Here is a 25,506-nt window from a genome sequence, read left to right as displayed (position 1 = left end):
TAGTTAGCTGAAACTCAAGTGAAGACTGGGAAGCAACCTGACACACAAGTAAGAGAGAATGTTTCAGGTAGAGTAAATTATGTGGGAAAAGGGCTGGAGGGAAAAGGATACAGAGCATGTTTCAGTAACTGCAAGAGTTTAGTATTGTTAGAATGTAGTGTACAAAGTGGTGAAGGACAAGGCTGGAGAAAAGGGCATTATAAGCTGCATTTGCCAAGGTGAGGAGTTTGTATTTTTTAAACAAATACATCACTTTATGCTTATACTTGCCAGGAAAATCAAAATCAAACAAACACACACACACAAAAAACCCCACCTCTGGAAGAATATACAAGAAACTAATAAGAAGAAGTTACAGAGGGAAAAGGGGTACTGAACACAGGACAGATAAAACTGGGGTCAGAGAGACTTTACTAAATACCTTTTTAAATTTCTTGTTTTTTAAATCACATGAATGCATTATCTATTCTAAAATCACATTAATAAGTGTGGATTTTGTCATAAAGGAAATATTTAAGGAATTTAAATGAGAAGTAATAAGATTAAACAAGCAAACTGGATAGATTATTCTGTAGATGCAACACAAAGGAAAGCTGAAAGGAGCAGAGTAGTCAGGAAGCTACTGACAGACCACTGATTACTTAAAGCAAATACATTAACAATGTATTGTGAAGCTTACAACATATGAAGAAGTATAAAATGTATGACAATAGCTCAGAGGATGGAAAAGTAAAAGGAATTATAATATCATAAGATTTTTACATTTTTTTAAAAGTGGAATAACATTAATTGGAGGCAAAGTAGGATAAATTAAGGATGAGTACTACAATCTCTACATTAACCATTAAAAATAATAACAATACAAACAGGTTTAAATAAAAAGCTAAAAGAGAAAATTAAGTGGAATTTTAAGAAAGAAAATTTTTAAAAAGAAAAACTGTGATGAATTAAAAAAACAGATAGGAAGAGAGACACAAAGGAACAAAGAGCAGATGGGACAAAATGGAAAGAATTAGCAAATGGTAACATAAACCCAGCCATATCAGTAATGACATTAAATATAAATGTACTAAGCCAATTAAAGGACAAAGATTGTCATTCTGGATAAAAAACAAGACCCAACTATATGCTCTTTACAAGAGACACACTTTAAAAATAACAACACTGACAAATTCAAAGAAAACGGAAAGAAAAAGACAAATACTAATTAAACAAACAAACAAAAAAAGCCAGGACAGCTATATTAATATCAGAAGACTTCAAGACAAATTATTCCCAGAGCCCAGAGATAAAGAGGGATATTTTATAATGTTATAAGGACATTGCATAACAGACAGAACAATCCTATTGATAAAATGTCTGCACCCAATTAACATACTTAAAAATACATAAAGCAAAAATTAACTAAAAGGAAAAAACAGATAAATCCACTGTCATAGGATTAGCTACTCACATAGAAAAAGCAGTTACATCAATATTGAGATATACAACACATCAGAGTAGTTGCCTATTGGTAGGAGTGTAGGGGAATAAGTAAATTTAAGTAACAGGAATAAGGGGAAAAATTAAAATTGAATTAAACAAAATGAAGTCTTACATAAACTGATGATAGGATTCCATATATTAAAGGTATGTGTACCTCAATTCTCTAGACATTAGATGAAAAGGGAAAATTAAGTAACAAATTTATTGGAAAATCCTAGTATTACAAATTTTTTTCTTACCAGCATCACTGTTAAATTCATAATTCTTCCAAGGTTATCAACATAGTAGACACTGTCTTGATACCATGAATCACAGTGTAGGTAATTATACATTCCAAAAGCATGCATGTGTTCCAGTGTATACTGATCATCTCGAAGTTTTACTTCTGCCACAGCTGAAATATAAGAAAAATAAACAAACATCAAGAGTTCTGCCTCAGATTGTTCTTTTCTGCAGAATGCCAACAACGCAAAAAAATCACAGAATACTAATTACCAAGGCCTCAGGACAATTCACTACATTTTTCATTTCAAAAACAATTTCTGGGCCCCTACTAGGCACTGTGCGTAGAGGATAAACAGAGAGTAAAACTGACAAGGCCCCTGCCCTTACAGAACTCAGAATACAGTGGCCAGAGGAGATAGAGCTCTTCATACCACACTCTTTTCTTTTAGGTACCTCTTCCTTGTAATTATAAATAAAAAGAACAGAGAAATCATAAAATTGAAAGATTTCCTGTTTTCTGGGCAAATATTAAGTACACTTTATAAAGTGTGTGCTTTTTAAAATGCTCTACCTCTATCACCTCATTCATTTTTTACCACACATTAAGAAATAAAGAGAATGTTTTTATTATCCCATAAAATAATTATGGAAATAAATGTAAGTGCAAATGGTGACTTCTCTAATGCTATACTACATCTTTCCCAAGAGTACAGAACAAAACAGTGATCATATCTGGAACAGAAACAAGGTTTCTTATTTAAAGAACAGTGTTTTTTCCACTAGGGCACTGGAAGCTTCCATAACTTTATTTTACCTTGTTCTAGCTTTAGTGAGATGTAGTTGGCATATGACATTGTATAAGTTTAAGGTACACAACATAATGATTTGATATATGTATTTATTGTGAAATGATCATCAAAATAAGTTTACTTAACACAGACATCACCTCATAGTTACAACTGTTCTTCTAGTTATAAGAACTTTTAAGATCTACTCTCTTAGCTGCTTCCATAATTTTATGTTTCCTTTTTATTTATTTATTTGCTTATTTATTTTATTTTTGGCTGCATTGGGTCTTCGTTGCTGCGCACGGGCTTTCTCTAGTTGTGGTGAGCGGGGGCTACTCTTCGTGGCGGTGCACGGGCTTCTCACTGCAGTGGCTTCTCTTGTTGCAGAGCACGGGCTCTAGGCGCGCAGGCCTCAGTAGTTGTGGCATGCGGGCTCAGTAGTCGTGGCGCATGGGCTTAGTAGTCGTGGCGCACGGGCTTAGTTGCTCCGTGGCATGTGGGATCTTCCTGGACCAGGGCTCAAACCCTGGCAGATTCTTAACCAGTGCGCCACCAGGGAAGTCCTGCTTCCGTAATTTTAAATCTGCCAAGCCTGATCTCTGCCTCCCACTCCTCCTTCCCTTCTATGTAGAGAGAAACTTATAGTTCAGGGCTACCAGTGACCTAGAATTAATTTCTGCTCCAACAGGAGATACATAAGTAGACTATGCTGGGCCAATATTTTACCTTAATTATGAAGCTCACCTTACTGTATTCTGATTGCAAGTATTTTCATCTTTTTTCCCCAAATGCTCACCTGTTCGTACTTCTATTACCTGCCTTGAGGCCTGGCTGACTTACATTTATTCATTCATTTATTTAGCAAATATTTTAATAGGCACAAATGATACAATGATGAGAAAAGAGCACAGAATCTACCTTCTTAACACTTATGATCCAGTGGGGAAATGGACGTTAGTCAAATAAATAAATATATAATTAAACTGTAATAAATGTTATAAAGGAAAATTATTGGATACTGTGAGAACAAATAACACTGGAAGCTGATCTACTTGGGGAGATTAAAGAAGGCTTTAAAAAATTTGAGCCAAGCTACAAAGGACAAGGTAGAGTTAACTTAAGAAACATCCCTACACACACACACACACACACACACACACACACACACACACACACACAAACTACTTATCACAGGCAAAATGAGAGCAGGCGAAAGTAGAAGGAAACACTTGTGTTCAAAAAACTAAAAGTCAGCCAGACTGGCTGAAATACAGAGCAACATGGAGAACTGCACAAGGAAAGGCAACAGATGAATAAAGCTAGAGAACTGGGCAGAAGCTGGATCACAAAAGGCCTTGCCTTTATTTATCATTGTTGATAAACTCAATGTAATAAGAGCTCATTTAAGAACTTTTAAGCGGGAGAGTAAAGTCCAGATTCGAATGTATAAAAGGTTGCTTATAGGGACTTCCCTGGTGGCGCAGTGGTTAAGAATCCACCTGCCAGTGCAGGGGACACGGGTTCGAGCCCTGGTCCAGGAAGATCCCACATGCCGCGGAGCAACTAAGCCCACACGCCACAACTACTGAGCCTGTGCTCTACAGCCCGCGAGCCACAACTACTGAGCCTGCATGCCACAACTACTGAAGCCCGCGTGCCTAGAGCCCATGCTCTGCAACAAGAGAAGCCACTGCAATTAGAAGCCCACGCGCCGCAATGAAGAGTAGTCCCCGCTTGCCACAACTAGAGAAAGCCCACGCGCAGCAACGAAGACCCAACGCAGCCAAAAATTAAAAAATTAAAAAAAGGTTACTTATAACTACCTATGGAAAACACACCAGAGCAAAGTAAAGTAAGCCCAGGAAGATCCACCAGGAAGCTACTGCAGTCATCCAGGTAAAGGATGGTTGAAATTTGGAGACCTATCAGAGGTTAAATCATTATAACTTTGTGATGGATTTGATAGAGGCTGAGGAAATTATTACATGACTCAGGAAGTGTTTATTTTATAAGGAAGTAAAAATACATATTCACTGATTAGAAGGGAAACAATCATTAATTCTTGTTTTTCTAGCACCACTGTGTGGATTCAACTCGACGCTGCAGGAAGTGTACGTGGTAACAGAATGTTCCAAAGCAGTAATATTAGGCAATGATACAACAAATACATTTTCTTCATATTTGTACCAAAGACCCCTGACCAAACCTGAACAAGCCAGAGACTTCTTAGCCCTTTGCCTTGATACAACACCTCGTCTGTAACTGTATTGATTCTGGAAAACCATTATTAGGAAACCATGAAATAGTCTAAGTCTTAGGTTGCTGCATTCTGACAAGATTAATTTATGTAGGTTATTAGGACACAAATGAAGGGCACATTACATACTTGCTATTTTGCAAAAGCTGACAGTGCTCAGAAAAAGGCCACCTCTCTGGCCCCAAATGAGAAAGGAAAAGTTATTGCATTTACCCTGTCAATCAACTTGAGTATAAAAGGGCAGGCAGAGAAAAATGAAAGGAGAAAAGCAATGTCCAGAATGTGACAGAGCTTAACCACTGATGGGGCTCTTTTGTAAAGACTAAGGGAGGGGTGGACAGCAGGGAGTCTCCAATCCAGCTCGATCTTTGATATGACTGAAGAAGAGGAACCTCTTTAACAGAGGGCTAAGAAGCCACTGTAGTAAAATATTTTATTAACATTATCTTACATTAGAAATAAAACAGTTTGCTGAAAAAGCCTTCTCTCTTATTCTATGAAAAAGAACTTAGGGCCTAACAAGAAGGGAATCTCCCTTAATCTTTACCTATATTTCTTATAAAACATGCATGGAACCTCAAAAACCTATAGTTTTTCATTCACAAATTATTTATTGAATGTCTACTACGTGCCAGACATGGTGCTTGGCATTGGGCAAATACTGGTAAATAAAACAGACATGATCCGTGTCCTAATCATGCTAACAATGGTCACAATTACTGCTTCTTGTCCTTTCAAAATACACAGTTAGGTTGAACCACATGAAATTGTCAATATTCAACTCTTTTGACACCAACTGAATATGATTCAATCTAATACTTACATAAGCAAAGTACAGTATTTTTTTTTAAAGGAGGGGAAGGGCCAAAGAACGTTAACTCACAAAGGTCACTTCTTAGACCATTTATCTTCTAAAAATGATCAGTTAAGTCTTCTGTTCACCTAGTTACTGTGTTTGCTCTTTGCATATAAAGATGTAAAAAAGCAAGAGTACAGGTGTGTATTAGTTCTGAAGCAAAATGTACAGAACAAGGCAGGGCTAGAATTAGCAGCATTGCTCCCACTACTCCTCTATACAATGCTTCTGCACCATAACACAGTGATCTGCTTCTCTTCCCCAAATTTTCCTCCAGAAGAGTAGGCATGAATTTTATAGTAAACTTACATAAATAAGTTACATGGCTCTGCTCTCCCTTTATTCCAATTATAGCCTAAACCTTCGCCAGCTTTTATTCTCCCTGCCCTGAAGAAACAGCCCAGAGACCACAAAGTGCATTAGAAAAAGCATGAGCTGTAGGGTCAGGTTAGCCACTGATGGCTAAGGTTAAGTTACCTAACTTTCTACCCTGATTCCTCACCTGTAATAAAAGTTAATAATACTTATCCTGTGAAATTATTGACAAGTTTAAATTATGTGAAGTACTTGCTATGTGACACCTAAGAAAAAGAGTAAGTGTTAATCTCCCGGTTCCTCTTCTCCCTTCCAAGGCTAATTCTCACAGCTGTTTATGATTCCATTCTCTCCTGCCTCTTCTAGGCCTCTCCTCAGGTTATCTCCTCTCCACTGGCCCCTTCTCCTCCACTTAAATATGCTGAAAACTTCCCCACTCTCAAAACACATGAAAAAGATTTCCTCTTCTTCGCTCTGCACTCAAAGCAGAGCTCTCTCCCACCATGTACTTCTCAAACTTCTCTAGAAAACAGTCTACACTCCCATTTTCTCATTACCCTCATTAACCCATTTTAATTTTGTTTCTAGCTCTACTACTCTATAAAATTATTTTTCCCTTAAAAATATGCATTGAGCAGCCAAGATGGAATAATAGTAATCAGATTTATCCCTCCCTCAGAAATAACCAGTAAGACAAAATAAAATGAACCAGACAAAATTACATGAAACAATAATTTTCAAGACACAAGACAACAGGCAACAAAGGATAGTGATCATTAAGAGATGAGAAACAAATGAGGTGAGCTCTACTACTGCCCCAGCTTAGTGCCATGAGTGGGTTTCCAGCCCACAGCACAAAGAGGGGAAAGTGAGGTAGAACCTGACCAGCTCCCTGGGTTGAGGAATCTGAGCTGAAAGTCTGGGGAGACCAAGACAGCTACAGTTCATCGGACAGAGTACCAGAGAAGAGAGAGCCATAGAGAGAGAGAACTCCAGAGATCTGCAGAGAGTCTCTCTCAAATATTCAGCAGAGAACTAATGGCATATGTCTGAGCAAACTACCCCAGACTAGGGAAAGAACCATCTGAACGGATTAGAGGGAACAGTGTTGGGTACTCACACAAGGCTAGGAGCTGTCACTGTTCCCACTAGGCAGACCAGAGAAAACTCCGAATTCATAGGCAGAGTACACAGAAAAGTCTTGTCTCAGTGGTGAGGAATAATCAGCCATAGACTGAGCATTGCTCCAGACAAGGCTAAAAAAGCATAAACGCAAGACCTCGTGGAATTAATCTAATTAATCCAAGTAACTCAACTGCATCACAGAACAAAGTTCAAGAAGATTTATAAGGATACAAAAATGTCTTACACTCAGTAGGGTAAAATCCACAACTTTTTGCATCCAAAGATTACCAGGCATGCAAAGAGGAAAGAAAACAAAACCCACAATGAGAATACCCAATCGACAGAAGCCAACACATAACTGACACAGAAGTTATAATTAGCAGAACAAAACATTAAAATGTTTTAAAACATTAAAATGTTTAATGAAACATTAAATTAAAAAAATTAAAATATTTATTAAAGTACATTCCAAATGTTCAAAATGACAACCAGAGACATGAAAGGTATTAAAAATCATTTAAGTCAAACTTCTAGAGATGAAAACTACAATAGCTAAGATGAAAAATACACTAGATGGGATTAATGACAGAATAGACATTGCAAAAAAAAGATTAGTGAAATTAAAGGCATGAAAATAGAAACTATCCAAAATAAAACAGATTTAAGTGACTCCCCTGGTGGTCCAGTGATTAAAACTCCCATGCTTTCACTGCAGGGGGTACAGGTTCAACCTCTGGTCGGGGAACTAAGATCCTGCATGCTGCACAGCAGGGCCAAAAAAACAAACAAAAAAACCCAAAGAAAGATTTAAAAAAAAACAGAAAAAAATAAAAAGAACATTGATGAGCTGGGGTTAACTTCCAGTAATCCAAAAATGGGTAACTAGATTCCTCAAAGGAGAAAACAGAGGAAAAAAAAAAAAAACTGGAAGAAATAATGGCTGAAAACTTTCCAAACTTGATGAAAACTATAAACCCATGGATCTAGGAAGTTCAACAAACCCCAAGCACAAGTATCATGAGGAAAACCACATCAACACACAACATAATCAAACCGCTCTAAACCAATATGAAAGAGAAAAGTCTTAAAAGCAGCCAGAGAAGAAAAAGATATTATGCATAAAAGAACAAAGGCTAACATACAGGGCTTCCCTGGTGGCGCAGTGGTTGTGAGTCTGCCTGCCGATGCAGGGGACACGGGTTCGTGCCCTGGTCCGGGAAGATCCCACATGCCGCGGAGCGGCTGGGCCCGTGAGCCATGGCCGCTGGGCCTGCACGTCCGGAGCCTGTGCTCCGCAACGGGAGAGGCCAAAACAGTGAGAGGCCCACGTACTGCAAAAAAAAAAAAAAAAAAAAAAAAAAAAAGCAAAAAAAGGCTAACATACAATTTCTCATCAGAAACAATACAAGTAATAAGACAAGGGTAACATCTTTAAAGTACTGAAAGCAAAAAGCTGTTAACCTAGAATTCCGCACATAGCAAAAGTATCTTTTGAAAATCAAGGCAAAATAAACGTGTTTTCAGACATACAAAAGCTGAAATATTTAATCACCAGAAGACCCACACTGCAAGAAATATTAAAAGTCCTTCCGGTGGAGGAAAATTATACAGATAAAAATATGGATCTACATAAAGGAATGAAGAGCACCAGAAATGTAAATATATAAGATTTTTTTCTCTACTTTTTATTTCTCTTTAAGAGATAATTAACTATTTAAACAAAAATAATAATGTATTACAAGTTTATAGTAATATGTAAAAGTAAAATGCACAACAATAGCATTAAGGAAATGGAAGTATACTTTTGTAAAGTTCTTATACTACACATGAAACAGTACAATACCATTTGAATGCACCATGTAATAATTTAAAGATGTATACTATAAACCCTAAAATAACAAAACAAAGAGCTATAGCTAATAAGCCAACGAATGTGATAAAAATGGATTCATTTAAAAATACTCAATCCAAAAGAAGGCAGAAAAGCAGGAAACTTCCATTCTCCCAAAGACTAAATGGGACCAACAGACTACCAACAGCAAGATGAAAGACCCAAACCTAACAAAATCAATAAACACATTAAATGTAAAGTCTTATCACAAGATAAAGACTATCAGTTTGAATAAAAAAGACCTAACTATTTTTGCCAAAAAGAAATGTATGTTATCAACACAACATTGTAATCAACTATACTGCAATAAAATAAATTTTTAAAAAAGAAAGAAATGCATGTTAAATACTAAGACACAAATAGGTTAAAAGTAAAAGAATGGAAGATATATATGTATACACTATGGTAACATTAATTAGAAGAAAGCTGAAGTGACTATTTTACTATCAAACAGGAGAATTCAGGGCAGACTATCGCCAAGGATATAAAGGTTCTTTCATAATGATAAACTGGTCAATTTATCAAGAACATAATAATCAATAATGTTTATGCAACATAAAATATATGAAGCAAAAACTGACAGAACTGCAAGGAAGAAGAGAAAAATCCACAATTATAGCCAGGGATTTCAAAATCTCTCTCTCATGCAACAAGAATAAATTCAAAGTAATTATCCTGAGTAAGAGAAGCCAGACAAAAAAGTACATACTGTGTAATTCTATGTATATAATACTTTAGAAAATACAAACGAATCTACACTGACAGAGCAGTTGTGGCTTAGGGACTGAGAGGGGAGAGGGAGGAACAGAGGGCCAGTTACAGAAAGGCACAAGGGAACTTTTGGGGATGGTAGCTAAGTTTAATATCTTTTTTTTTTTTTTGCGGTAGGTGGGCCTCTCACTGTTACGGCCTCTCCCTTTGCGGAACCGAGGCTCCGGACGCGCAGGCTCAGCAGCCATGGCTCATGGGTCCAGCCGCTCCGCGGCCTGTGGAATCTTCCTTCCCGGACCGGGGCATGAACCCGTGTCCCCTGCATCGGCAGGCGGACTCTCAACACTGCGCCACCAGGGAAGCCCTAAGTTTAATATCTTGATTGTGGTGATGACTTCATGAGTGTATATGAACACATGTCAAAACTTATCAACCTATACACTTAGATATGTGTAGATTATTGTTATAGCTCAATAAAGCTGTTTAGGTTGTGATATAAAATCTTCTATTATTCATCAGTCATGCTGCAGCTCCAGAGATGAAACACTGAAAAAGACGGACACAGGACCCTCAATACAGAACTAGCAGTCTTAGCAGAGAAATGGATATAGCAGAGAAACACCAAATGCTAAAGTGTGATAAAGTCTATGAAGAATCAGGTACTGTGGAAAAGTACAGATTGTAATTTGTATAGATTCTATAGTATAGATTTTTACTAGATAGTCAAGAAAGGAATCTGAGTAACATGTAAACCAAGATGAAAGAACAGAGTATGAGTTAGCTAGGTGAAATATAGGAGGAAAATATATACATTTACTTAATGAAGAGTCTAGGGAAAAAATATAAGATAAATGTCCAGAAGTGGAACTGCTGGCTCAAAGGGCAGTTACAATTTTATACAAAAGGTTTTTTTGCTTAGTTCTTTGGAAAAGAAAAAGACAAAGTGACATTTACTGTTTATGTAGCATAGGGGGTTTCAGAACAACTTAATAACATTTAAGACAAGAGAATAAAACTCAAAGCTCCAAGCAACTTGAGACCAGACACCACATCTTCATTCTCACATCCCAATTGGGAAGCTTCACACACCACAGGTGCCCACCAACAGTCTGCTGAATTAACATGAACCCCTTAGGTTGGTTATAAAAGAAATCAAACTGTCAGGAGGAGTAGCTCAATCACACCTCACAATATCTCTAGAAATGGCAGTTTTTAAAAGAATTAACCTCTTCTTCATCCTCCTCCTCAAGCAATTAATTCTTAATGAAAGCTCCTCATGTGAACTGTTGCAAAGCCTCCAAGCTGGTCTCCCCATCTCCATTCCCCTCATCTTCCAAACTCAATCTCCACAGAGCCTAGGAGTGAACCATTCAATCCCCAAACCTGCCACTTCCCTTCCACACTTAAAACCCTAAATGGCACCTCATCACCTCCACCTGTGCATCCCAAACAAAATCTAAGACCAACACTGGTGAAATGAGGGGCGAAAAAGAACAACTCAGTTTTTCATAAAGTTAATGTATTCGATTAAGAGGACTATTTATTGTGAGATTCTGCTTCCTGCTTTTTTGGTGTCAAAATATCCTTTTGTTTATGAAAGGGTGGGTGAGTACGTGACAGTTCTTAAGAAACACCTGCACTTAGCAAATTAAAAAGTTGGTAAATCAATGACAGCTGAGCTTTATTTTTTATTGTAATTGCCCATGGAAAAGTCTGGGAAACACTGACTCACAGGATAAAGTCCAAAACAGAAAACGTGCCCTCACCTAAGTCCTCTCATTTTCCCAGTATATTTTTCTTTTTTTTTTTTTTTTTTTTTTTTTTTGCGTTATGTGGGCCTCTCACTGTCGTGGCCTCTCTCGTTGCGGAGCACAGGCTCCGGACATGCTGGCTCAGCAGCCATGGCTTATGGGCCTAGCCGCTCTGCGGCATGTGGGATCTTCCTGGACCAGGGCACGAACCCGTGTCCCCTGCATCGGCAGGTGGACTCTCAACCACTGCGCCACCAGGGAAGCCCCCCAGTAGATTTTTTGCTCACGCAATACAGCAATAGTGCCCTGCACACAATCTAATTTTTTCCCTTTGCTCATGCTTCCCATGAATGGAATGACCTCAACAACCTCTCTTCTTTATTCACTCAATGTATTGAGTACCCACTATGCCAAGCACAAGAGAAACACCACTGTATCCATGGAGCTCACAGTCTAGTGGAGGAAACAGATATCAAACAAATGTAGTTATCAATAAAAACTATAAGTACTGCCTTCCAAAGAATGGAATGAAGGAGCCCAAAATCGAAGGCAGGAAGCCTAGTCAGGAAGGTACTACAGTTCAGGTAAGAGATAACAAGGATTTGCACAATGGTAGAGGCATGGAGAAGTCAAGATTTTGAGCTGACTAGATTTGCTGAGAAACAATAGGGGATAAAAGAGAAGAAATACACCAAAGGTGACTCTCGCATGAGCAATTATGTCAACCTGCACTAGTAGTCCCAATTTTTTATGCTTCCCTGGACCTATTATGCCCTTTGGTTTGAGCTTCCCATATTGACTCTAAGCTTGATTATACAACTTGCTTTGGCCAACGGGACAATAGCACACTTACTGCAATCAGAGCTTGAAAAACTCTTCAAGACAAGACTCTTGGAATAACCCTGTGCCAGCATGCTGAAGGATAAAGACCATCTGAAATCATCTTAAACCAGCCTACAGCCAGAGAAACCCCAAACATATGAGAAAGTACAGTAATGACTAGAACCACCTAGCTGACCTGTAGACTTGTAAGCAATAATAACTGCTTACTGTTTTGAGCCACTGAGTTTTGGGGTGGTTTTTTAATGCAAGGCTAACTAACATGGTGGTATCATTCATTTATATGGGGTGGGAGAGAGAAAGGAAGGGAATGAAAAGAAACATCAAGCTCATTTTCTCTTACCCTGATCAACTACCTATTCTTTAAAGCTCAACTTAGATATCAACTTCTTTTAGAAGCTTTCCCAGATGTCCCAGGCTGGTTTGGGAAAGATACTGAAACGTTATCAATATGTTTTGTACATATCCCTATCACTGCCTTACTGTCTTATAATTATTTGCTTACACTTTTCTTCCTAACTAGACAACAGCATTTTTATGTTACTGGCTGTGTCATATTCATCTTGATTGTATCAACATGTAACATAAAACAGGCTCTCAACAGAGATTTCTGAACTTATATAATTTATATATTAAATGAATAAACACGTATTTGATTCTATAAAACTTATTAACTCTAGATTATTTCTCAAAGTGTGATCCACTGACAACATGCATCAGAATCAGCAGGGCTGTGTATTAAAAATGCAATCTTTGAGCTCTTTATCATTAACAAAAATGCCATTCTTTACCTTGTAAAAACAAGGATGAATATTCCCGCCACCTACAGATAAACAAAACAAGTAGTAGAAGTGTGGGTACTAAACCAACTTTTCCTCAAATATTTCTCGAGATGTAATCTACGATAGAGTCCTTAATCTGACGGCCCGTAGGTAATTGAAAACGCTCCTAACTGCAATGGAGTTTCTCTTCTAAGAACTGGGTCTCGGCCAGAGGAAACAGAAGCAGAAGGTCCTCCAAAAAGGTGTGACTTCTCAACGCACACGTTTACAGGGAATGCTCCAGGAGGAAAGCCTGCCCTGAGCTCTCTCCGCAGCAGGGGCCAGGCCAGGAACGACAGGCGGGCGGAGCCCAGAAAGCACTCGCATGCAGGACCTCGGAGCACGGGAAGCGGAGCCTAGAGCCGGCCCAGGGTCCCGCTACGGCAGAGCCACTCGAAGGCGGCTCCCTTGGGGGCCGGGGATGGGCATCATTCTCCAGAACCAGCCACTCTGGCCCACCCCTGCCCGGCAGGCCGTGAGGAAGGCCACGGTCGCCTGGCTACCCGGAGTCAGAAAAGAAGAAAATGCGGGAAGCGTCGAGTTTCGGAAGCCAAAAGGAGAAAGGAACATAGTGCTAGGGGGCACCGCCGCTACCCACCTGCGTCAAGCTCCAGCTGGTAACAGGGCAGTGGCTCGAGGGAAAGCTTATAACCCTCGAAGCGGGGATCCAACAGAGGTCTCTTCACCCGCAGGGAGCAATTAGCGGCCACCTCCATCGCCTTCCGGGGGCCTAGCGTGAGAATTAATAAAGTTCGGGTTGAAAGGTCCGCGCTTCACGCATATTACCGTGGCTGGGAGGCGGCGTGCTTCCCATCCCAGAAAACACTGCGGCGTAACATCCCTTCTGGGTAATGTAGTGCCCACGGGGAAGTTGGCTCTGTTGCATATTGGGATATGTAGTTTTTAGGGAACTTAATGCCCGTGTGACAGCAGGATCTGGACTCTCTTACCCAGAGGGCCGAGCGACCAGGAGGCGGCCCGCGCTGGTTAAATTCTCACATTATAGGCAGGGTGGCGAGACCCCGCCCCGGAAATGCGTGTGCTAGCTTTCTGTGTGCTTAGGTGCCCGAGCTACTGAGGGTCTAGGTCCGGGCAGCCGAAGAGTGTGGTAGGTAACGGTCGTCAGCGCAAGGGTCATTTCGTCGCTGGGAAGGGACGGCCCTCGCCCGCGGTGATGGTGGTGAGCTATGCCCGTGGTCCTCAGGGCCGGGACCCGGGCCCAGCCCAGGCTCCTTTCGATGTGCTGTCTTTCGTTAGCTTCCCCGACCCGCGCTCGCGGGCCTGTAGGGCTCTCCGACAGGGCGTGCTACCGGAGTTGGCCTGAAGCCAGTCCTCGCTTTGTTTTCTGGCTCCTCCCCTCCCGCCTCTCCCGCTGTCTCCGCCCTATTCTGTTTTCCCAAAGACTGTCTGAACTGGGAGGGATCCCCTAGCGCCCTTGTTTTACCAGTGAGAAAACTGAGGCCTTTAAGAACTGACTTGTCCAAGGTCACTCTCCGTATTTTGGGGGCCAAGGCGAGATCAAGTTCAGTATTCTGCTAATGGTACGGACTAGACCTTAGTATTATTTTGAAAATGTTAGCCTCCAACTGCAAAAGCAAACATATCCTAGTCACTTCTCAACCTCTCCTTTTTCCTGTTCCATTAAAAAAAAAAAAAAAAAAAAAAACTCTGAAAACTCACTGCCAGTCTTGAGTCTTCATAGAGGTGGCGAGCGAGGTTGGGGACAACAAAAGTAGTCTCAAGTTGGTGACAGATAAGTGGAGTAACGTTACCTTATTCCAAGTTTTACAGTTTATCCTCCCTGTCCTTTTTACACCGTTTTGGTTGTCCGTTTTTACTGAAAACTGAGAATTTTCTAAGTTAGGAATTAATTTGGTATTTGTTTTCTCCTTAACCCAACCAGCAAGCTTTGATAAAGAGCATATACACACACACATACTTAAAGCTAGTTTGGCAGTTGTAATTCTGGGCACATACTAATGGAAAGTAAAGTAAAGCACTTCAGATCCTTACCCAGGAATTTCATTTTTCACAAACTGTGCTTACTCTTCTATTGATATTTAGGTTATATAGCTTCCCCCAAATTTTGAATACAGTTAATTAAGATGCAGAAATGATTAGCAGTCAGTTATTATGTGTGGTTAAAGTATTTTGCGGCTTCTGGGGTCACAGAACCTGAGTTCAAGTCCTGCCTTCACCACTTTTCTATCTCGGTGCCTCAGTTTCCTCATCTGTAAAATACAAACTATGTTAATAGTACTTGCATAAAAGAATAAGATCTGGGAATTAAATGAGATTAAAAACTCAGTGCGTTAGCTCAGGTCCAGGTACATAAGTGTTTAATAAATGTTACAGTAATTGTCATTATCTAGAGACTTATTAATAAAGGGTACATGGGGGAAGAAAATTGTAAAGTCATGATCATGACTTCTTGGGATGCAGTAAATAATATTAGGAGTAAGGACCTTGTTAACACATTGTTGAAATTTATCACCCCTTCAGTTGATAGACAGAATGTTAAATGTGTTGAGGTGCTTGAGAGGATTTAGAAGAAAATGCTTTGTAAGTGTTCTATATCTGAAAATACATGTTGATGTTCAGGTTAGCAAGATGAACAAAGATGCGCAGATGAGAGCAGCAATTAACCAAAAGTTGATAGAAACTGGAGAAAGAGAACGGTAAGTAATCGATTGTGTTAATTAATTACACTTAACATCTTTAAATTACAGTTATAAGAATCTAAAAAGTAACAAAACTGATGTCAGTGGAAATAATTACAGAAAATTGAGATTATCAAAAGCAATTCCTAACATCTGTTAAAAATGCTTAGGTCTGTTCAATATTGCAAGACTTGGAGGGAAGTGGATCATGTACAAAGATGAACAGGAAGTGACTCTCTCTCAAAAAATGTCTAATCTAATGGAGAAGAAAAATACATACCCAGATAACTACAATTGAAGATAAAATGTTACCCACTTTTTAACAGGGAGACAACATGATGGACCAGTTTCAGTTACCAAGCTCTCTTAACCTCAGAGCAATGTGTGCTATTCCTACTCTCTGAAACATTCTTCTTCCTTCCCCCCATCTTTAACTAATTCTAGCTCATTATCAGGTCTTAATTTAAGTATCATCTGTTCTAGAAATCTGTTAACTCCCAAATACCTTGTTCCATCATAGTATTTAATCACTTTGTATTATAATCACCTCCTTTGCTAGTTTGTATCAATAGAATCTGAGTTCCTTGACAGCAGAAATACTACTGTATACCGAGCATCGTGCCTAGCACATAATTGGCCAGGTAAATATTTGAAGAATGAACAGGTTTGGAAGTACAGAGGAGAGTCTAAGGAATCAAAAAAGGCTTCCAGGAGCAGAGTGATAAATTGTATGAGAGAAATATATATAAGGAACAAGAGGGATCTCTCAGTTCTACCTGGGGATTAAGGTAATCAGTAAAGCTCTCACACAATAGTAGAAGTGGTACTTCAGCTGGATAAGAAGGATTCGCAGTTCCCCAACCCGGTAAAGGAGAAAGAACAGTCTAGGCAAATGGAACCGAATATGCAAAGTCAAAGAGATTTGTTACAATATGATAATATTCTGGGGAACTGTGCAGTTAAAATGTGAAAGACAGTGGACAGGAGAAATGTGGCTTTTGTATAATCAGAAATCTTTCCATTCACAATGATAAGAAACTGAACTCAGTAACTGGCTCAGCCAATTTCCATATAAGATCGTGTGACTAAAAGTCTAGGGCTTGAAGGTGCTTCAGGCACTCAAAAATTGTTGCCAAGAACATGTCTGTCTTTCCGTCTCTCATCTCTGCTTTCCTCTCTGTTGGCTTTATTCTCAAGAAGGCACTACCCACAAGGTGGCAGAAATTAGCGGTTCAAAATTTACATCTCTCCACCTGAGACTACCGTTCGCCTAGTAGTTTCAGCAAAGGACCTAGCTAGATTACCATCCTACTTAAGGTAATAGACCATTCATAATCAGCGTTGCCTAGGTCACATTTCCATTGCTAGAGCCCTACCCGGATTTCTTACACCGAGAGTTGTGGAGTGTTTTTACTGTCAAAGAAATGGCAGGAAAATAGGTGGTAGTTTGCAAAAACATCTGTTGTTGATTTTATCCTTGGGTGGTGGGAGTCATTAAAAAATTCTAAGAAAGGGACTGACTAGGTCATATTTGCACTTTAGGAATGTTATTTTGGCAGTATGGAGGATAGACTTGAAGGGCTAGAGATAAATTGCAGAAGATAATAGGTTAAAAGTGGAAAACAGAAAAAATGGAAAGGAGAACTTCCAGGTTTTTTTTTTTAAGTAAAATCAACAACCCTTGACATGAGGAATGAGGAAGAAGAAAGCCTCTAGAACAGTGCCTTGGGAAACTGAGAGGATAGTATTGCCAATAACGGGTGTAGGGTATTATGTATTACTGTTTTTTTATCTGTTTTCATTCATGCAGCTTAAAGTTACTGAGTTTCTACCATATGCCATGTCCTGTTAGGTGCTGGAGATATAGTAGTGAACAAAATGAAGCCTGTTCTTTTACACAGCTTACATTCTAATGGGAGGAGACAGAAAATAATATGTAATATGTCAGATGGTGATGAGTTCTAGAGGAAAAATAAAGCAGAGAATAATCAGGTGTGTTATTTTGGATAAGAAAAAAAAGTAGTCTTCACTGAGATCAAAAGGATATGAGGGAGTGAGGGGACTCTTAAGAGCCATGGTCCTGACACAGTAGCTTTCCTGGCGTTTTTTTTTCCTTGTGTGCCTTGTGGGACCTTAGTTCCTGGACCAGGGATGGAACCGAGGCTCCAGCAGTGAAAGCGCCAAGTCCTAACCACTGGACAGCCAGGGAGTTCCCTTGCCTGGCATTTTGAGGAACCCATGGAAACTAATAAGACTGAGTCAGCTGGGTGTAGGAAACAGTAAAGTCAGAGGCATTGCTTCGGAGGGGGCAGACCATGCAGGGTCATTTAGGTTGTAGTAAGGACTTGAAATTGTATTCTGAGTAAATTGGGAAGCCACTGGAGGGTTTTGAGCAGTGAGAGGAGAAGGACGTGTACAAGGGAAGTAGCAGGGGGATGAGTTAGGAGGCTTTGGCAACAGTCCAGTCAAGAGAAGATGGTGGCTTCAACTAGGTAGTAATGGCAGAGGTGGTGAGAAACATTTGGATTTCAGGTATATATTTTAAAACTGGAACCAATAGGATGTGCTTATGGGTTGGACGTTAGTGTTATCAAAATTGCTGAGTGGGGCTTCCCTGGTGGCGCAGTGGTTGAGAGTCCGCCTGCCGATGCAGGGGACGTGGGTTCGTGCCCCGGTCCAGGAGGATCCCACATGCCACGGAGCGGCTGGGCCCGTGAGCCATGGCCGCTGAGCCTGCGTGTCCGGAGCCTGTGCTCCGCAACAGGAGAGGCCACAACAGTGAGAGGCCCGGGTACCGCGAAAAGTAATAATAATAAATAAATAAAAATAATTGCTGAGTGAAGGATGCTGCCAAGGTTTCTAGCCTGAGGATCCGGAAGAATGGAGTGGCCAGTCTGACAAGGAGAACAGCTTGAGATGGAAGAAAAGCAAGAGTTGGGTTTTGTCCCTGTTACGATTAAATGACTTAAACATCTAGATGGAAATGTCACATAGTGGATGTTAGGAATACTGAAAAAGAAGCAGTTTGGTTTGGGACTTGACATGTTTAAGCTGAGAAATGAGGTGATTTAGGTTGAAGATTGAGGTTTTATAAGACTAGGTATTGCAGAAGGATAAAATATTTTATTGCACCCATGATGCCATTAGTTGTAATACCCACCAATATTTTTTTAACCTTTAAGAATAAAGAAAATACTGCCAATTAAATTATGATAGGCATGCCAATTACTGACTTGTTAAAATGTGGGAAAGCACAGTCTTAGAATTAATGAAATACCATAGTTAATGTGTAATTTAGAAGGATAATGAGAAAAAGGGAAGGGCAAGTCTGAGATTAGATATATAATGGGGCAATAAGAGAGCTAATGGGTAAGAATTTGTAGTTAAAGAATGGATTTTGGAGTTTGAAGATTTCAAAAGTACAGCTGCTTCAAACTCAACTAATACCCTTCTGAAGTTGTACAAAACCCACAATATTCCTGTTGGTGGAGGGAAGTAGAAAGTGTGTAAGAAGGCCAGAGAGTAGGGTTTCTTAAGAAGAATTGTACCCCATCCACTTCATTGAATTTTACTGATGACAAAAATGAGGCCCAGCATTTAAATGACTTGCATAAGACCAAAGAACTTTTTAGTGGTAGAACCAAGATTAGGCCATGGTTAAAGTTTTATAACTGGAAGGTGGGATTTTTAATTGAACAGTTGAAGCTTTGCTTCAAGCATTCCTATCTAAGATATTGTACACTTGAACACTATCGTAGTTTAATTTGGAAACACTTCTTTTTCAACAGCCTCAAAGAGTTGCTGAGAGCTAAATTAATTGAATGTGGCTGGAAGGATCAGTTGAAGGCACACTGTAAAGGTAATCTTTCATTTAGAAGATAAGCTAATTCCATAGCTCTCAACTGTGTTGGTTTGGAATTCATTAGAAAAATTATAGTCAGTATTTTAAGATATATTGAGTGCTCAAGCATAATTTTAAACAAATAGAAAATTGAAGCTTGATGGTAATAGATTACCTCCTCTCAGTGATAATATGTAGACCTATTCCTTAATTTTTAGAAATTTTCTTCGTGTTTCTCTTAAAACAAGTGAGGCAAGATTTCCTCTGGCATGGAATATGGAATCCCACCTTTTTTGCTGTACCTACTCAAAGTGAAACATTAATTATTCCTAGTCTGTTTTTCTTAACACATTGAGCACTTTACGGTTGGCAGACTTACAGGAATTATATCTCCTATCTTTAACAGTGTTATTTTTGAAAAACTCATCTATAAAAGCTCTTAGAAAATTACGTGTATTTTTAAAATTATAAAATGGGAGCTTGTTAAATTGCAATTAGGTATGGATGATTATGCCATTAGATATAATTACAAGTGTCACTAAGATGAGCCTCCTTCCTTTCTGGCTCAGCTTTTGGTATGCTGGAATTCTGGATATTTATAATGAATTCTCATATTGGTTTCTACAAATGATAATAGAAACTATATCATTAACCGGAAGAAGGCAATGTGCCAAATTAATAAAAGCATAGACTTTGAGGTCATACAGACCTTCACTGGTAAGACTAGAGCTGGATTTCAAGTCGTGTTTGAATGAGTTATTTAATCTTTAAGCCTCACTTGCCTCACCTCTGAAGTGGGAAAAATGCCCAGCCTGTCAGCTTATCGTGAATATTAAATGATGCAAAGCACCCAGCACATAATAGGGGTCCAATAAGTGTAAACTCCTTTCTCCTTCTTTTGGCCCAGCCTAGAGAAGAGAAAGGAGCGAAGGAGTTGTTCTATATTTTAATTTGGGGCTGTGAAATTACAAGTTAGACTTAAATTACAGTTTTTTCCCCTCCATACATTCAAGAGCTGATATGATTATCGTGAAATAAGATCTGTGCAGTTGTAAGTTTCCAGTTACAAATATTAGATTTGAATTTACAGTTCAGATTCATTCTAAGTGTTATAGTTATTTTATGTTTTTGATCTGGTGAATACATACTGTGTTTAAGGTTGAAATAAACCTTCATTAGAAAAGAAAAAAAGAAGTGTCCTCTTTTTTTTTTTAAAGACCAGTCTGTACTCTAAAAACATGATCTTAACCCTTCCTCTATGAAAATCTTTCTTACAGATAATGATTTTAAATGATATGATTTGTTTTTTGCTTTTGCATAAGAGGTAATTAAAGAAAAAGGACTAGAACACGTTACTGTTGATGACTTGGTGGCTGAAATCACACCAAAAGGCAGAGGTAAGGAATGAATACAAATTGTGTGAAAGGAATTGTGGGCTAAGACACGATTTTTTTTTCTCTCTTTTGCTGGTGCAGCTTTTCTTTCTTTTTACAAGGAAAAGCACCCTTTCCAAAATTATGTGGGTACTTGCATCTCCTCTTTGGGAAGAGTTATAGTTGCCTCACCAACTTTTGTGCATGGTCTTGAGTAACAAACAAGTAAGAGGTGTAAAACGTTTTTGCACTGTTAAAACAGTACACAAATGTAAGTTGATGTGGTTGTTAGAACAGATCATTTTTATAATACAGGATTTTGTAGAGGCAAATATTACCTGAAGCTAGGATTTGTAAACTTTAGCCTGATATTTAATAATTCAGAGCTTTACACCAGCCCCTGAGTCATTGCTCTCTTTCCTTACTAAAAATAAACAAAAATGTCTTCTTGAATGTCTGATTACGAATTTGGTAGCTCCATAACTTCATGGTCAGGGTAATTCATATTTAAGACTCATACTTCAACTACCTTCTTAATTTCTCCCTTTAATACCTTGTTTAGAGAAGCCAAAGGAAAGAGAGGAAGTAGTATATTAACAAACTATTAACAAAATATTTATATGTAATAAGTATTAAGTCAGGAATTACATCATATAATTAAGTGTAACGAGATTATTTTCATCATTTCATTTGAGGAAGTCAGTGGGGGGAGGGAGAGTTGTATTGTAAGTGGAAGCAGGTAAATTAGATGACCCGTTAGTTATTTCCTCACACAGAAATAGTAAAAAGAATTTTAAGTGTGAAAAGTAAATGATTTTAAAATTATTACTAAGGAATACTAGTCCCCTGAACTGCTACCATGTGGAAAGAGCGACAACATCTCGTGGTCCTTTCCAGCCATCTTTTTAGGGCTGTTTACAGCTAAACAACATGACTTTTTTGGTCAATCATGTCTCAGGAAAAGGAGGGGGAAAAAGCAGTATTTATTGTTATCCCCATGGATTTATGTTTTAAAATAAATTTCTGTAATTTCTTTTTCTACTTTTCTTCTGTAATTTATGCTTAATCTGTTAACATTTAAGAACTTAATCTGTTAACAGGGTAGAAATCATCCTTTGCTTCTCCTTCAATACTTGTGTGTTGGACATTTCAATCCGTTGTAGCTCCCTTGCTAGAGAATGAGCAAAAAAGAAAAGAGAAGTAAAAATAAATCTTTTCTTTTATTTTCATAGTGTTCTTTTTATTGTCAAGAGAGGTATTTGTTTTTATTTTTTAAATTAACATACAGTAAAATTGAACCTTTTTTAGTGTCAGTTCTATGAACTTTATACACATGTATAGATGCACTCTAAAAAACTCCCTTCAAGCTGTTCCTTCATAGTCACACCACATCTCTAACCCCAAGGCAGCTGATCTGTTCTCCATCACCATAATTTTGATTAAAAGTATATTTAACATACATAATGATCACATTTGCAGTGGACTTGAATTAATTATGTAGTCTTTATTTCTAGGCGGGCTTACAGTAAATTTATAAAGAGGAGTATCTGTATAGTTAATTCCCTATTGTCCTTATTTTTAGTAGCCAAAAAGGGGGAAAATAGTGTAGATTTATTTATTGACATTTAATATTAATTTAAATTTCAAAGAGCAGGGCTTTTTTTCCTTTTTTTTTTTTTTCCCCATGCCACAACACGGCTTGCAGGATCTCCGTTTCCCAACCAGGGATTGAACTCAGGCCACACAACAGTGAAAGCCTGGGATCCTAGCCACTAGGCCACCAGAGAACTCCCGTTTTCCCATTTTTTGTTTAATATTCTGAGTAGATAATACAGTTACATGGTTCAAAATTTTAAAAATAAGCCTATAACAAATACAGCTACTGTTGAAGCTTTTGCATCTTTGCTCATTCAAGTATATGCATTTATTTCAATACAGTATTGCCAAATTACCTTTCCCAAAATGTTTTGTCAGTTTATTCTCCCACCAGCTAATATGAGAGGGCCAGTTTTCCCTCAGTCTTGCCAATATATACATTACTGACCTTTGGATTTTAGCCAGTCTCATTGGTAAAACATGCTATCTGAATGTGGTTTTAATTTTCATTTGTTCTGAGGTTAAACTCCTTTTACATTCAAGAACTATATGCCTCTCCTTTTCTTCATCTCCTTTGCTCATTTTTCTGTAAGCCTGCTGCTCTTTTTCATATCAAATTGAAGAAATTGTGTAGTAGAGAGATTAGCAGTGTTTTCTCAGTTTTTGTTTTGGTTTATGGTAATTTTGACCAAGCTTATTAAGTTGTTGCATTTGAATCAAATTCATTAATCTTTTACAGCCTCTGTTTAAAAAAGGCCTTTTCTATTCCTAGTTTACAGAATTTTCACATGTGCAATATATTTTTAGGTATTGGATAATTCATTCAAATAATGAATTGCAAATATACTTTATTTTCTCAAATGTCTTTATTTTTTTATTGAAGCATAAGGGTTACTTTTGAAATTATTTTGTTGGTAGTCCTGAATAAAATACCAAATCTCAAATTGACGTATATTAATTGGGATCTTCTTTACTCTTATGTTTTTATTTTTATATTTCAGCCCTGGTACCTGACAGTGTAAAGAAGGAGCTCCTACAAAGAATAAGAACATTCCTTGCTCAGCATGCCAGCCTTTAAGATTGAATTAGATTGTGTTGTTTTGTGGTTTTATTTCTGAAAGTAAAACTTGCCATAAATTAGGAATTGATTTCCCAAAATAAAATCCTTTTTTGTATGATGGTATACAGTTTTCAGTAATGATGTATACAATTGTATTGATTTTTTTCCCTAAATGTGTTATTTTAATAAATATCTCATGAATGAGTTTGAAGTTTCCTTGGATTTTGGAATAAATGGGACTTTATTAATAGTTCATCAGATTTGTTAAGAGAAAAAGTCAAGCAGTGAATATAGTTTAAGTGTTAAGTATGTAAATGTTAAGTAAGCAAATCTCTGTAATAACAGTTGAGGAGAGGTAAGCAGCCTCTTCTGATTGTTTGGTTGTAGTGTATGCCTCTTTTGAATTCCTATAATATTTTATAATATATGTCCCACCTTGTACTACAGATATCTTATTTCTTATTTGTTATAAACGCTGAGGGTTAGGACCGGGTCTTACTCATCTTTATGTGCCTTCCTTATTCCTCAAAGAATTTACCATCTTATTGGAAGAGAGAACATTTGCAAACTGGCTCCATACCAAGCTCCTCTCACATACTCTACTCATCTGAACTTTGAAAGCAGAAACTAAATTGCATCCCCACTTACTAAGGTCAAGAAAGAACTTAATGGGAAATAATCTCCACCCATAGCTTTACTGACATCAAGATTGGCAAATCCATGGACTTTTGTCTATTCTTATGTGACCTCTGCTGGAAAACAAGAATGTTGACCATCCGGCCACTTGGAACTCTTCCCACTGCTCACGTTGTTTATACCTACCACTGGAAGCTCCTTCTGTTTCTTGTGGATACCTTTTGCTGTATGGAACTTTAAATAATGGTGTTTCTTAGTGCTCCCTCTGGGCCCTCTGCCTAATGATATAATTTCCTGGGCAGATACCAGGAAAGTTGGGTCGGACCATGGCTTCAAATACTAACAGGTTGCTAAATGTTAAATTGCATCTCCAGCCCAGCCTCCAGATCCATACACTCAACTGCTATGGATCAGCTTCCTTGAATGTTCCATAAACACCTCAAACTGACCCCACCTGAGAGTGATTTTCTTTTTCCTCCAGTAACTGCCCCTACTGTGTGGTGCCTCCCAGACATACAGATTACCTGAGGAGCTTGTTAAAATACTGATTCTGAAGGTAAGGGATACGGCACAAGATTCTGTATTTCAGGCAAGCTTCTCAAACATGCTCGTGCTGCTGATCAAGACCATTTTGAGTGTAGCAAGACTAAATTGTCCCCCTGCCTGCTTAACTTAGGCCCTCTTAGTTCAAGCCCAGATTACTTCAGTCGGCTCTTAATATTTCCGCACTCCAGTTGCTCCGTGTTTCCTCCAATATATCTTCCATATTATTGCCTAAGTGACCTTACTAAAATTCAAGCCTGGTCATTTTATTCCCCTACTTGAGATTTCTCAATAACTTCTTAGTTTGCAAGGTAAAATTCAAGCTCTGCCGTACCACCTAGGCCCTTCTTGATCTGCCATGTACTTATTTCTCTGGGTAAAGAGGCCCCAAAAGTACCAAGTTGTTACACCTGTAATACATTGGAAAATCCACGAAAATGGAAAGCCTTTCTACTTACGGCATTCCTACTTGCCCTTCAAAATTCAGCTTGAGTCATTGCCGAAATATTCTGACGTTTCTTGCTCTGGTTTAGATTCCCCACCACTGTTTTTCGGTAAGAAGCACCTGTGCCTAATTTCAACACTGGTTTTCAAACTTCAACATGCATCTCCTGGAGGGAAGGAAACATGACTAATTTTTACTTTGTATGATACTCATTTGTGGGTGAATGGACAAAGGAATATATGAATGCACTAGTGAATGAACATTATAGGAGCACCAAAGAAGGTAAC

General features: G+C 38.5%; 2 protein-coding genes across 5 annotated transcripts in view; one reads left to right on the top strand and one right to left on the bottom strand.

Annotated features, from left to right (window-relative positions):
* The window catches only part of NUDCD1 (NudC domain containing 1), a 96,251-nt gene extending 82,368 nt beyond the window's left edge, over positions 1 to 13,883 (bottom strand). For all 3 annotated transcript variants that reach the window (XM_079902426.1, XM_079902428.1, XM_079902427.1), the window contains exons 1-2: positions 13,664 to 13,883; positions 1,725 to 1,879 (exon numbers count right to left, since the gene is read on the bottom strand). In XM_079902426.1, coding sequence (XP_079758552.1) covers positions 1,725 to 1,879; positions 13,664 to 13,781 — 273 coding nt within the window. In that variant the 5' untranslated portion in view covers positions 13,782 to 13,883. The remainder of the gene's footprint in view (positions 1 to 1,724; positions 1,880 to 13,663) is intronic.
* A 214-nt stretch (positions 13,884 to 14,097) lies between these two features.
* Positions 14,098 to 25,304, top strand: ENY2 (ENY2 transcription and export complex 2 subunit). Of its 2 annotated transcripts, none has more exons than XM_079902429.1 (5): positions 14,098 to 14,245; positions 15,667 to 15,743; positions 19,514 to 19,584; positions 20,889 to 20,963; positions 23,537 to 25,304. In XM_079902429.1, exons 1-5 carry the CDS (start codon positions 14,240 to 14,242, stop codon positions 23,611 to 23,613), a joined length of 306 nt encoding a protein of 101 aa, XP_079758555.1. In that variant the 5' UTR covers positions 14,098 to 14,239; the 3' UTR covers positions 23,614 to 25,304. The 2 variants fall into 2 exon arrangements, with proteins under 2 accessions (XP_079758555.1, XP_079758556.1); XM_079902430.1 differs by having other exon boundaries at positions 14,120 to 14,173.
* Positions 25,305 to 25,506: the final 202 nt, after the last annotated feature.

The sequence above is a fragment of the Stenella coeruleoalba genome (assembly GCF_951394435.1).
Source record: "Stenella coeruleoalba genome assembly, chromosome: 17".
Lineage (NCBI taxonomy): Eukaryota > Metazoa > Chordata > Mammalia > Artiodactyla > Delphinidae > Stenella > Stenella coeruleoalba.
Note: the sequence above shows the minus strand (reverse complement) of the source record. Positions and strands in the feature narration are given on the sequence as shown.